The 14,789-nt window shown below is 41.2% G+C and overlaps 1 protein-coding gene across 2 annotated transcripts; it reads right to left on the bottom strand.

Moving 5' to 3' along the window:
• Positions 1-1,902: 1,902 nt before the first annotated feature.
• On the bottom strand, positions 1,903-12,427 carry LOC113968651 (cytochrome P450 2J6-like). 2 transcript variants are annotated; one of them, XM_027685382.1, is made up of 9 exons: positions 12,257-12,427; positions 10,774-10,936; positions 9,530-9,679; positions 8,325-8,485; positions 7,135-7,311; positions 5,619-5,760; positions 4,759-4,946; positions 4,183-4,324; positions 1,903-3,088 (listed from the first exon to the last, which is right to left on the bottom strand). In XM_027685382.1, the coding sequence occupies exons 1-9, from the start codon at positions 12,425-12,427 to the stop codon at positions 2,910-2,912; spliced, it is 1,473 nt and encodes a 490-aa protein (XP_027541183.1). In that variant the 3' UTR covers positions 1,903-2,909. The 2 variants fall into 2 exon arrangements, with proteins under 2 accessions (XP_027541183.1, XP_027541182.1); XM_027685381.1 differs by lacking the exons at positions 10,774-10,936; positions 12,257-12,427 and adding an exon at positions 9,927-10,038.
• Between the last annotated feature and the right edge of the window lie 2,362 nt (positions 12,428-14,789).

Here is a 14,789-nt window from a genome sequence, read left to right on the forward strand (position 1 = left end):
CATCCTGGCAGCTCTTGGATGGCGTAAGGCAGACACGTGCTGTCGGGCTGTAACTGGTGGGCAGCCAAGTGATGACAGATGGTGGACAGGAGGGAAAGCAGCACTTGAAGGGGCCAGAAGGGAATGGGAAGGGCTGTGGACAGGGAACTAGGGAAGTCAGTTGAGTAACTGACCATCTGAGCCAACCAGAAGTAACTGCTGCCATCCCTGTCATCAAACCAGTGCCCTGGGATCACTTCAGCTCTTTCCCTATAACCCGCAAATTTCTCCACTGCCAGAGGTCAGTCAGCCCAGGAGCTGGAGGTCTGTAACCCTGGACAATTACTGAGAGAAGGATCTTTGGGAGGGGAAACAGTGTTGTTTTCCATATCAGAAACAGTCCCAAGCTTCCCAAAGGAGTGGAGGAAGAGCAAAGTTAATTTTATCAGATTTCCTGAGTTTGTTTGCCTTCCTCCATCATCTCTCTTCAAATCTTTACAGGAATACATGGGTGTAAATCGGTGCTGTAGGTCACTAGCCCAGAAAACTGTCTCACTGCTTGACCCATGTGGACTAATCAATGTAGGAGGCTACGCACACCACAGTGGCTCCACTGGTCGGGAACAGCAAAACTATTGTGCCAGATTGTCTGGAAACTCAGTCAGCCAAAGGTAAAGCTGGGGATGTCCTGCTCTTCAGCCAGATTTTCTAGTAGATTCTTCAAAAGCAAATGTGCTTCTTTGTACTGTAAGGGGCTGGTGGATGGGGTCCTGGAGTGGCTGAAATGGGCAGTACATTGCCAGTTCTTCCACCTTGTGCCGCTCCTGAGCCCTGCTGAGTCATGGGGAAGCCATCTATCAAAAGGACTGAGCACAGTCTCACTGGATTTACTGTTCCAGCCCTTGAGCACAGCCAGCTTCACACACATCTTATGATTAAGCTTCTTCAGCAAGTGGCAAGATGACAAGTGGAGTGGGCCAAGGCAGTGAGAGGCATCACCTCTAGCAGGGTTAGTGGAGAGGAGCATGTGTGGGATGGCAGGGTGGAGGATAAGCGCAGACAAAGGTGGAAAGGAGGCTGAGCAGAAGTGTGTAGGCCCTGGAACCCTGTTTGATACGCTGTGTGGAGTAACAGGCTGGATTATTTATTACAGCTATTGCTTTTGTGAAACCTTTTGCTGCCCTAATTTCCCTTCCAGCCCAGTAAGCCTGCCAATACAGGGTTGTGCTGGAGCAGACCACAGCCAGAGCTACAAGGCACGCCAGGATCTGGTTAGGCTCAGCCTGATTTTCAGTAGTTCTCACTTTTCTGTAATAACATTCTCCTCCATTATTAAATTCGGGGAGTTCAGATGTAGCACGGTGATTTAATTACAAATACTTTCTATTCCAACATAAAAGCACTTTTGGACCTCAATACAAATTCAATGCTAAGTTTACTGCAGTGTTTACAGGCAGCTCAACTCAACTCCAACATTTGAATCCTTTCCAAAAGTGATTTGCATTTGAGAATTCTGCAGTACCTTGCCTTAACAAAGCTACAGTTGAATTTGGCTGTCACCTCCAGCTGTATGCTCAAACTGTCTTGGTCTTGAGCTGAATCAGTGCCAATGAACAGCTACATTAAGTGACAGATATTTTAGAATTCCTGCATCACATCATCATTTATGTCTTTTCTTACATTAGGTCACTTACAGTGTGCCCTCCATGGTTACTGTGCTCTTCTTTCCATGATCTGGAACCGTAAAGAACAAATATATCAGATTTTCCAAACTCCCTCCTGAAAACACACTGGTGATTGTTTTCAGCTCAGGATGGATTCCTCGACTAATACTTGTGCAGAAAAAAGGAGGCAGAAGCTTGATGTCATCACATCAAGGTGAATCTTGAAATAGAGTTTATAATGATAAAGGGTAGGTGGGAGCAGGAACTGAAACTGGGGAAGAGGATTAGAAAGAAATTGAATGGGGAGCAGGGAATGTGGTATGGGTTGTAATGAAAGAAGAAAAGGGCCCAGAGAAAATGAGGAATAACTGAGTGTTTAGATAGTCCCTAGAGGCTGCCTTCCAAAGTCTCCATGTTCCTCTGCTGTGGAGTTACCAGTGAAACCCACTGGCAAAGTGACTCTCTCATCTCACATTTATACCTCTTCCAAGCAGGATTGATAATGAGCATGTTTCTACATCCTTAAAAATAAAATAAACAACAAAACGACTAACAAATCATTTGGCAATATATTATAACCATGATCAGGCTGCAAAGTCACACATTCACATTGCTAGTAGACACCAAACTTAAGTTTCTTTCTTCAACTTTAGGATGAGTCTTTTTACCTTGTACATGGAAGATACTTAACATCAAATTCAGACATGAATTACCCACATTCTAATGTGTTTCCTGGAATTTGGGTGTTGGTTTGGTTTTATTAGTTTTGGGGGTTTTTTTTGCAACATGTCAACAAATTAAAGTGTCTAAGTTCAGGACACTAAAACCAAAACAGGGCTTTAAAAGGATGTTTTTCAGAGTCAAATTACATGAGGTTATCAGACCGCTCACAGCGGTCTTGCTGAGATCCTCAGCTCTTGCTGAGATCCTCTGTTGAATTTTACTGAGGACTGAGCATGAGGATGGTTTTGCTTGGCCAGGACAAGGGGGCACAGCATGTTGGCTTCAGCTGGGAATCTTAGCATCTGGCATCACTTGCTCTCTGAGAGGAGAAATTGGTTAAGATCCTTGCAAGAATATCTGTGACTTTCACAAAGACCAGACCAAAAGTACTGACAGTCTGGATCTTGGCTTGCATCCACTTTCTGAATAGCTCTGGGATAGACTAATATCAATATTCTGTCTAGCAGAAAGAGGTTTATACATTGAGAGGAAATTCACAGAGGTAAAGGTGGCTGTCTTGTGCTGGTCTGTGACTGCTGCAGCCTAACGTGGAATGGCACAAACCCTGTACGGGTGGGGCTGCAGGGTACCCCCCAAAATGGGCTCTGTGTTGATCTCTGTCACTCCCTCGGGGAGCTGGAAGGTGAAAGCCCGCAGCAGGTTGGCAAAGAAAATAAAGAGCTCGGTCCTCGCTAGGTGCTCCCCCAAACACACACGGTGCCCTGCAGAGGGAAGAGGGGAAGGATAGTGAGTATCTAGGAATTTTTCAGCTTCATAGTCACTTAGTTCATTCTTGTTGCAAGCAGAGGGTGGTTTTTTTGTTGTCTAAGGACAGGATCATGAAAGCCACAGAATTAAAACTATGTGAATCCCTTCTCAAAAAGATCTGATCCAATGTCATAGCTTAGGAGACACCAAAAGAAAATTTCAATGAAAATCACTAATGTACAAACATAATTTCTTTCTTGACCCGATAGAACATTATTTTCTTGTTACAGGAGATGTTGAGCTCCAGGGTCATACACAAAGAATCTGCCAGCTGCTTGCACATACTTTCTTAGTGAGTTAACATCAGCGGATCAAAATTACTTGGCATTTGCAGTTGAACAGAGGCTTGGTCACTTCATAGGCAAAGCATGAGGCCTACTGTTCCTTTCCCAGGGTTCTTCATTGGCACCGATGGTGTGAGCAGAACAGGTGAATAATACATTCACATTTCCGGATTAGCAGACAAATAAAAGGAAAGAAAAACCATTTTCATTAAGAAACTGCTGCTGGATGGACATCTAAGTGACTGGTCTGTTATATCAACAGAGAAACTAAAACAAAACCATCAATAGGAACCTTACTGCTATGTGTGATTGCTAACTGTGTGTGCATTGCTATCTTATTTCCTTCTTTGGCAACTGGATTTTCAGTTCTGTAAGCAAGAACTTAATCTTTTGTTTATCAGGATGCATTCTGTTTTTCTTTCATCTTGATCCTTTAAAAGGGATTGCAAGTAGCTCCAGTACAAACAAGGCACATTGCTTCTCAGGAACATAACTACGTATAAAGAATACTACAGACAAAACCTGTGTATGACTGCAGCATGCAACCAGCCCAGTTTGAGTGGGACTCCCACCACAGAGTCCTAAGGACAGTTTGGGGTCTGATGGCACAGAAGCCTCTCGCTTGGCAGAAACAAGCCAGTACTGTTCTTTAAAAGCAGCAAACAGCAGAGATAGAAGATGTAATCTGAAGAAACACCATAATCTCACACTTCTATATTCTTCATTTTATCTATTGGATCAGTTCAAACTACCAATGCGTTTACCTGCTGAGAAAGGTAAGAAAGCTTCTCGAGGGATAAAGTTTCCTTCTTTATCCAGAAAATGGCCAGGGTTGAACTGTCGAGGTGTCTCCCATTGCTCAGGGTCATACAGAACAGATCCTATATTCGGTATAACGATGGTGCCCTGCAAAGAAGAAAGTGTTGATTTCCTTCCAACTACTGGCCTGTCACCCATCAGTTTCTACCTGACAGAAAAAACTGTTGCTTGTTGCCATTTGGGCAAGTGCCAAGTTGAGCAGAGGTCTCTTGACCAGTGCTTTGGCAAAACAGTTTATCCTCCCAGTCCATCCCAAGCCAAGCAGAGCTGGTGTCTGCAGTTGGGATGATGGGCAGGAGCTCAAGGCTTCCCTAGTAGGGGTCTTATCAGCTGTCTGAGCACCTACACATTAAGTAAAGAACTAATTTGTGTAGCCACAAATAGTAACCCTTCCCCAGGCACCACATTGCTGAGTTAAATGGAGAATAGTTTATAGACTGAAAATAGGTTACAAAACTGAAATGAAAGATAAATAAATGCCTCTGTGCTGAAGAAAACAGAAGCTGAAAATGTGTCTGTACCCTTTTGACAGGGAATCCTAGCAGTGTTGTGTTCCTCACACACAGCCTGGGCAAGCCCACAAAGACAATGTTGCTGAAGCGCTGAATCTCATGGACCACAGCATTTGTGTAGGGCAGTTTTCTCCGGTCCTCATAGCAAATTAACTGGGAAGGACCCAGAACAGCATCCAGCTCCTTCTGCACTTTCTCTGTGGAGAAATATGACAACTTCAGATGAGAAAATGCATAAAATATTTTAACTGGTCTCTTAGAGTAACAGGAAAATATATTCTTTCAACATAGTACATTAGGTCTGTAATCTGTGATTTAATATGTTTTAATGCCTGAGTTTAATATAGGATAATAAAAATATACAGGAAAAACCTACCAACAGTGTGGTCCAGGAACACACTGGAGGGATGTAAGGGGTCCAGTGGTTTGTGAAGAGCACTGGTGTGCTCAGCAAGGAGAGTTGGGTTCCCTGCCTCACAGGAGGGGCAGTGAACATAGGCTGCTATAAATATGAGATCAGACTGTATGGCAAACACCACAAAGCTGTGTTAGCATTCCTCGTACCTGAATGTTGTCAGGTGCAGACGGGACTCAAAGCTTTGATCTCTGTACCTGCTGCCATCAGTCACCTGCAAACTCTCCACACAGAGCACCTCACTGACTTGTCACTGCCAAGAGCTAACTTTGGTCTCACTGCAAGTGTCTTCAGCCACTTGACTTGGCCAGGTCACAGAACGGGTCTCTGATTTTTTTCTCTGCTGCCATTCTTTGTGTTTTCAGAGAGTGAGAGCCACGCTGCAGCTCATCCTATTCAGCCATCATTAACATTTGTAGTACCCACAGCATTTCACAACAAGAATCCCTCTCACCTTGGATATCTGGATACACGACCATATAGAGCAGTCCCCAGTACAATGTTGTGCTTGAGGTTTCTGATCCACCGAGGAAAAGATCATTTATGACATAGACCAAATTGTCTTCATCATACTTGGGCTTGACCCCTTCTTTTGACTGCAGATGATGATAAAAAGTTGAAGTTAAAGCATAAAAGTTAGGTCATCTTGTATGCCCTCTGTGTGAGAGTCCTTATTTCCACAGCCGGCATGTGCACAAAGAATAGTCAAAATTACAGTTTTTGATGAGTAGTTTAGTAGTTCCCCAAATAGACATGATAAGTCTGTCTTGCTGTCTTTCATGAGGTGGAATATTCTTTCATTTAAAAAAGACAATTCTATGTCTGATGACTTAATCATGAAAACTTTAAAGCACACTACAAGTTTTGCAGTTAGATTAGCGTGTACTTCTATACAAATGCCCTACAACATGCCGCTCTTCAGGCCTTAGTCTCCAATATGCTATCAAATGGTGCTAGAAAATACCAAAGGAAATCCCATCTGAATAAAAGCGTCTCAAGAGAACACCTTGAAAGTAATTTCTTTTCTGAGTTCAGGATAAATGTGAACTGGGGGGGAGAGGTATTTTCTTCTGAATAATAAGGGAGTAAAATAAAAATATATTAGAGAAAAAAACATTAGACAAAACATTTTAAAATAATGCAATAAATACTGCAATAAATCGCACCCCTGACACCAGAGAAAGTTGCATCTTTGCCTCTGAAGTGCTTATTTTAGCAAATCTTGTCATACTCAATTCAGATATAAAATGTAAGATGGTGCATCAGCTCCTTTCAGAGCCCCTGAGCCAACACTGTGAGGACATGGCAGCCTGATTAGCTGAAAGCTTCTGACCAGATGTAGAAGCTACATAAACTTCATCTACCCCAGGAAAGAGATGCTTCTTTTACTTCCCCAAAGTACCCCAAAATGACAAAGTTTGAAGCAGAAACTCTGGTGCTCTTAGCAGAGCCTCTCTGGCTCGTGAGTCACTTCCTACTATGGAAAATAATAGCCTGGGCAGGGAAGAAGATTAATGCTTATTATGGCCCTGTTTGTGAAATTGTTTCCTAGGATATCCAATTAGAATATAGGTGACAAGCCAACCATGCCTCAAACTGTGGGGAAATTTGAGATAACACAGGGATAATGATTCTCTGCCAAGGGAGGAACCATACAGTTATGTGGCACAAGGACAACCAGTGTTAGAGCACACCCTGAATCCCAAGGAACCATTGTCCTTTGTTTCAGGGCAATTACCTGTGTATGCATATTTAAATCCGTTGTGCACATGAGGTGCCTTGCTGTAGAAGATGAGGTGGTTTCTACCAAACTTATGTAACCTACAGGAATAAACTGTCTCATATTTACTACAGGATTGAAGTATGCACATGGATATTTATGGTAAGCAGATGATAGCTCACGAGTTCACCCCCTGACATACTGGGCCTTATACTCCATAAATGTGTGATCACACAGAACAAACACTTACTTTCTCCATCTCAGCCAGGTAAAAGTCAATGAAATCCTGTGGCTCAGCTGGTATCCCTCTCTCCACATGTCTTCTGACCTCCTTTCTTGCGAAAGAACTCAGGACATCATAGGAAGCCAATGCCTCCTTATGAGGCCCAGGGAGACGGCACATCAGCCAAGGGAGGATTTCGTACATCTGCAGGAGTGACACACAAGAGGTAGTGTGAATTCTCTGTCACTAACAAAGTTGCTTTTAGAAACACCAAAAGGCTGAATTGTCCTGTCTGGAAATGTTGATAGCGGAATAAACAAATTAGTATTGCTTTGAGCAGGTTTTTGCCATCATGTAGTAAAACTTTACTAGTGATTTGACACAATCCCAGGGGTCAAGGTAGTTCTGACAACACTCTGCTCATGCCCCTAAGATTTGCTGAAAAGCTTTACTACCACAAGAGCATTTTATTTTGCCTTTTCCTGTAAAATTCAAATGTCAATGGAATTTGCCTGGCCGTCCACATTCCCCATTACATGCAGCTTGACCATCTTTAAGGGTCTAAACCACAAAGTCTAATTCATGGGGAAAACTTCAAGTGCACTTCAAGACCCTTCAAGTGCAAAGTTGTCCTATATGGTATGCTGTGGGAAGTACCTACCAAAAATCTCTGACAGAACTTGAATCATGAGACTGTCAGAGAATGTATGTATTGCTTTTGCAATGTGTGAATTGAGAGCTATTATGAAGTAAGGGAAAAATTCATAATGAATATTTTATTATTTGTGAGGGAGGAAAAAGCAAAGAAAATTTTTAGCATACAATTTTCAGAGTAGTAAAAAGCAGAACAGTGAATTCAATTATACCAATTTTTGGAGGAGAGAAGTAAATAGAGGTGGGAGGAGCAGCACTGCAGAGTTCAGATTTATTACAAACTCCAGTCACAAAATAAATTTAAAGGTTTCTGTTAATAGTCTTAGAAATGCTGAAGGACTTAAAAACCAGGAGTCAACAGAGAGATATCTCCTAAACTTGCAAAGAAACAAGAGAGTTCTTAAAAATATCCTCATAGCCAAGGAGGCAGTAATAAGGTCCCCAGGACACTTCTCTCCCAACTTGCATTTGCCTGTTGCTCTGTATTTAGTGAAGACCCATTTTTGTATCTGCTCTTTCATTTTCTACTTATTTCAGAAAAAAACAGCATATGATTTACTCACCTGATGAAGAAAGCTGCCTGCAAATCTGAATATATTCTCTGTGGCATGGATCATTTCATGGAAGGTTTTGTCCTCATCAGAGAAGTGATATCCAAAAACTAGAGCACAAATCACATTTGAAATAGAATGGAAAAGAGGGAAAGAAGGATCCACAGGTCTTCCTGCAAACACAGTAACAGATATTCACTCTCAGTGTTTTCTTCAAGTGTTCCTTATACAGATAGGACAAAGTGTTTTTAGAGATTACATAAAATGTTCTCTTTATACAGTTGGGGCATGAATGGGGACAGAAATGTGGCACTAATGTGAATTAATGAAAATAAAACATAGCCTTAGAGCAAAGGACACTGTTAAACTGTTTCCTCATAGCTCTAAAACAATCTCAAACGTTTGTAATGTTGTACAACTAAGATCTGTTCCAGGATATCATATCAAATCTGCTGTCCTCAGTTGTCTGGAGGAAGACAAGTCACCATGTGAGAAGGAAGAAATGTCACTAGAGATGAACTACAGGAATTCAGTGACAGACGTTCAAAAATGTAAAATAATTACTTAGGAGGAAAGGCTGAATGAACGTGGGAAGGTTTAAGAAGAATAGTTGGACAGGAAACTGCAAAGTATACCTAATGAAACTATTACAGCCTCAACTGTGAGCAGATCATCATATCTCTGTCTGATAATTTTTTTAAAGTTATGAGACAGATATCCATAAAAAGTAATTTGGGTAGAAATGATCCTGACTTGGACTCTAGGATTAACCTGATAATCCACTGAAGTTCCCTCCCACCTCCTACTTTCTTTGATTCTCTTGCCAGTAGTTACTAAGCCAGACAGACTAAAATATCAATGGCCCCCAATGTCATTGAAATTACCAAGCTCTGCAATACTCTTCAGTTACCTGTTGCAGGAAGCCCGAGGATGGCTTGGCTGTGCAATTCAGTGGCATCCTGTCATTGTACAATCATAGTATAGACCAACAGTCAGCCCATGGAGGTGGAATCCCAGAAGGTCACAACTTCACTAGGTTTATGAATAGCTATTTTAGAAAGAAATTCCCACTTCTGATTCTATGCTCTATCTGCTCTTAGGCTTTAGTTAGTTTGGATACACCACTGTGGATCTAACCCGGACCGTAGAAGGGGTAGGTAAGTTTGCATACTGAAGATCCAGACTGAAAAGTGCTTGGTTTCTTAGCAGACAGTTACCTTTTAGGTTCATAAAAAACTCCACCAGGTGAGAGGCCTCCTCTTGCACTCGATGCTCCAGGCCTTTTTTTCCCATTCCCAAACTGCGTAGAGTCATTATTCCAAAGCGTCTCTGCTGCTTCCAGGAGCGACCAGATGACAATATAATACCTGAGGGTATTCCCTGGCATATTAATATTTGCCACAGACATGAACGATTCATTTAAATACATATTATAAAATGATTGGAATAAATCAGGGAATATACTGTGATACAAATATCTTTAGGTGAAAGCATAGCCAAACTATAACTAGGCCACATCGTCTTAATATTGATTGTCATTCACAACTGAAAAGAGCAATGTAAGGATTTTCTGACTGCTCCATTTCTTGATGTCTTGAAAAAAAAAAAGAATACCTTAAGATGCCTTTTTAGGAAATCTGCCTTAGCCATAGTCAAGTGATCGTGCTCAGGACAGGAGTAACTGGATGAATTTCCACAGAGTGGAGTACAGGGCAGGGTACGTTTATGAAGGTATAGATCAATTAATGTCATGGTTGTAGGTTGAGATGATGAAGGTGAAGGAAAAGTGACATTTGGGCTCTGTTTCTCCTGTGGAAGAGAGAACACTCCACTAATTGTTAAATTGCACTGGTGGTCACCTGAAGAGCTGTGATGGTGAGGCTTTACCTACCTTTAAACAACCTGTGTCTGCTTTAGTATAGCAAATGCAGGGAAGGGAAGGGAAAAAACTGCAAACTGATGGAATACACCAAGAAGAACTGAGTTTTCCTGTGTCGGAGGCACTCTCATAGTCAAAGGATATTCAAAAAATTTTAGGAATGTCTGCAAATACAGCAATGCGAATTCTGAAAGAGGGTTTTATAGGTCTCTTGCTCGTGATGGAAAGTATTTGGCAACTATAATGTATAGTTACCAAACAAGTGTTGCATTCACATGATGTACAGCAAAATTGTATGCAGAACAATGGATTAGTCTGTGATGAGGGCAAAATTGCTGAGTTCTGAGCTGGATCACATACATACATCTTGAATACCGTGAAAAGGTCGCTTAGAAACAACCTGGAGTGTTTCCCAGGCTTGGGAAAACTCAGTACAAAAAGCATCACACCAAATAATAAGTTATTCTCAAGAGGTAATGGAGGACTTGAACTGTATCTGATGGAAGATCATTCTGAACAGGAGAGCAGAATAGTTTGTCAAGTCAACATTCCTGTGCACTATTTGTGGCAGGAAAATCTCACCTTTTCCTTTGGCCATTGCCCTGAAGAAAGGCGACACCATCCGCCCAGAAACATCTTCAGGGTGCGTGGTCATGCCATCCTTCACTGCTTGAAATCCATTCAGTATGATCACTGGGGTCCACCCAAACCACAAAGTATATATGTTACCATGAGTTTTTGCCAGCTGTAAGTGGAAAAGGTGCCAGGAAAGAACAGATGAAGTCCCATATATACATCTCGAACAGACACTACACCAGTTATTCACCGATGGACAGTTTTGTGCTGAAAATGTCATCCCCATGCATATAATTGTAGATAGAAGCAGAAAGAGACTGTTGTTTTGCTGAGAACAATGCTTTCAGCAGCCAATTTTATTTACCCTGGGGAAAGCGATTTTCTTTTTAAACCATAGCCTGCAGCAACACTGCAGCAAGAGAAAGAAAATTTTGTGCTTTATGTTGCATCACATCCAACCCCAACATTTGAACTTTGTTGATCTGAACAGCCACACTCTGCACGGCTCTGGAGCTCTGTGCCTCCAGTGATCCCTTCCTTTGCAAAAGGAAACCAGCTGATTAAACCTGCACTATCTGTGTGCTCCAGGAGAGGACATGGAGCCAGAAACTAGTCAACAGCTATGAAGTGCCAGCAGGCTGCAGCCGAGCCCAGGGTTTCGTCACAGCACTGAGGAGAGCACTCACCATTGGACACAGCAGAGGTATCCAAGCAGAGGTGGGTGTATGACAGAGGAAATCCAATCATTCATGGAAAAACCTTTGTACAAGTATGGGATTCTACTCCAGCACACCCATAATGATACAGAAGAGATGGTTCACAGTGTCTAAGGTGCCACTAGAATTACATCCAGCTGATCACACCAGTCACTTGCTTCTCCTAATAATTCTTTAGATTCCAGCTTTCCTCTCCCTCTTAGAGCATCACTGCCTGTCTAAGTCTGCTCTGCACTCAGTGATCCGTGTGTGCTGTCTAAGGCATACACCTGAATTAGAGGTCTTCTGTAAACCATTAGAAAAATTACTGCAGCTGTCACTAAAAGCAGGTGGCAAACAGATAGCTTTCAGGAGGTGTAGGAAGATGGGGAGTGAATGCCCTTCCTGTACTATAAGCATACATACACATTCAACATATTGCCCCTTTGTGATCAAATTAGGCAATGCCAGTCAGAATTTTTAAAAATATCACATGGGGACTTATCAGCAGTGCAGAAACATATTTAGGAGAATTGGTATTTTCCAATTTTAATAACAAGCCAGAAACCCTGTCCCCAAGTTTACTTGATTCTTAAGAACATTAGGATTCTCATGAAGATGACATATTCTACATAAGAAGGTGACCCAAATATAGGAATCAAGTTGATCTTTCTATGTCCATACCTTGTCTGTAACTTTCTAAGACTTAAAAGCTTCAGTTTGATTAATAACATATCCGGCTTTTTAAATCTGTGACTAAAAATGACCAATTAATAGCAACTTAAAAGAAATACCTCCATCAGAGGATCCCGGTGAAACTGAAAGTTCAGGTGCACCAAGTTTCCAAGCAATGGGAGAGGAGTTGGTCCAGGAGGGAATTGCTTGCAAGCCTTTCGCAGTTTGAAAAACTGAACAATTAACAAAAAAATTACCAGGACTACAAAAGCTTGAGTTATTGTCGGCATTTCTGAGCTGATTTATCAGCTTGTCTATCAAAAAGAAGGCACTGGATCTTGTAAAAGGTGATCTTCCTTGTTCCACCAGTTCCGTCTGCAGACTGAGTTCTATAAAGTCTCAATTCCTTTCCCTCCCTCTGTCCCTCCCTCTTCGTCACTGCCTGCCTTTTCCCTGCACCGTATATATTTGCCACACTGAGATATATCAAACTGATCCCTAACCAAAAGCACACCTATCTGCTTGTAGCAAGCCTTAGAATGGAAATGTGAATCACTTGTACCCAAAGTATTTGTCCTGAAGCTTGTGCTAGGGAACTTCTGGAGTCTATTGGGAGATCGGGATTGGAGTGACACCAGGTGAAAGCCCTTGTTGGCCACTGGATATGAGACAAGTGAAACTCAGTTTCATCTGCTTCAGGAAATTTAAAAATATATATAGTGGTTCATCTCAGAATCACTGAATTCAGATTATGAGTGTTACACATTGATTAGATTATATAGTTACATAGAATACAGTTACAATAGTTCATAGTACACACTTAGGTTAGATTGGATACATAGTATATACTTACAATAGGTTAGATTTTCCAGGTGCTTTCGTCACAAACGTTAATTAAATGTGGTTGTAAATTCAGATTTGCCTGCCAGCACACACAGTCCACACAGGCAAAGACAAGAGTACTTGAAGACTAAGGATACAGTTAGAAGACAAAATTGCTACGTGTGATTTCTGAAAAATTGGCCTTGATTGTTCAATCAAACTTTTTTTTTTCCAGTAATTGGAAAAAGTAAGTGTTTCACCAAGTGACCACTCATGATAAGGAGATAGTACTTAAAAACTCATATTACAATTAAATAATTTAAAAAATCAAAATGTTTAAATTTTTTATATTTAAAGATTAATTAAAAATAAAATTCCTTTTTTTTTTTTTTTTTTTAATATGCAACCAAATTGAAAGCTTCATGTGCCCTGGTTAGTTTTCTGCCTTTTGTATCAATTTCAGAATCCAGGATATTATTACCAGTTATCAATAAGTTTGCAGGACACATAAAAAAAATCTATCCTCTGATAATGAAGGGATTCACACTGAGTTTGAGGCACGGACGGGGGAAAGCACTGTGTGTCAATTACCAGAGCATTTCATCTTGCATTTCAAAGAGAAGCAGTGTCGTCGCTAAAATTGAAGTACAAGTCTGAACAAGACATTGCTGTACTCTCCAACGCAGACGGAAATGTGCTATTTTGCAAACCTGGCAACATGAAGAAAGTCATGTGATTCAGTGATAGCAATTCATCTCCTTCATTTGGCCAAACGTTGAAGCTATTGTGGGTGCATACTTGCCTGCATGATACAGTGAGGACAGCATGGGCAAGTAGTCTTTCATGACCTTATCTGTGCCTGTTGTGGGCAGCATGGTGGGATGTAGGCTGTGGTGGGCTCCATGGCTTTGCTGAAATCAGTCCAAGTCAGGTACCATTGCCCATTATGAGGCTGAAATCAGCAAAACATAAAATCAGAAAAAATTGTTTCTTCAAACCAAAATATCAAGTTTAAAATTTGGAAAGAAAGGAAGAACGTTAGTTTTGTGCGGACAACTGAAGTCAGAAGAAATGCTGAATTACATAAATTTCATTAAAAGACTAGATACAATCATGTTCGTCTCTTCTCTGTTTGGTCCGTATTACATTGTTTAATTTTAGATGTTTCATGTTGGTGTAATATTTTGACATCAGTAAATTAATTCACCTCTTTCAGAACATGGGCCAGGTTTAACTGGAATCAAAGCACCAGTGTCAGAAACAGAACGAAGCCAAATGAGCCATCCAGGAATGTATCTTGCCAGATGTTACCGTTACCTTTCCTTTTGCAGTGTCTTCAGGATGCTCCAACTGTCTGAAATCCAGATGCACAAATAGTTACTTACACCAGTGTCACCTGATGTCACTGGATAAGCTGTACTGAAAACAAAACCAGGCTGAGGGATCTTGTGTTGGCCTGGACCTCTTCCTGTCTGATGCCTCCTCTTCTGGACAGACTATCAGCAATATTTGCTGGGTTTGTATTTTTTGGCAGAAAATTCAGTTTTCCTAAAAGATAGTAACCCAAGTAAAGGGAAGTCCAAAGAAGTGGACTCAGAGGCAAACCCAGCAAGTTTTAGTGAAAATTATCAGGAAGTCAAAGTTTCAATAAGATTTTTAGTGAACATAAAAGCACACTGTGAAGTAAGTCTCAGCAAGATTAGTGCAACGCTTGCAAAAGTAAAGCTGTGCAGGTAATGTGACAATCAAACAAGCATGGTCCTGAAATCCTTGAGCAAGCAAATGTTTAATTTCAGCTCTGGGACATTGATACTTAAATATGAAGTATAA

The sequence above is a fragment of the Neopelma chrysocephalum genome, unplaced genomic scaffold (assembly GCF_003984885.1).
Source record: "Neopelma chrysocephalum unplaced genomic scaffold, ASM398488v2 Primary Assembly neopelma1_69, whole genome shotgun sequence".
Classification (NCBI taxonomy): domain Eukaryota; kingdom Metazoa; phylum Chordata; class Aves; order Passeriformes; family Pipridae; genus Neopelma; species Neopelma chrysocephalum.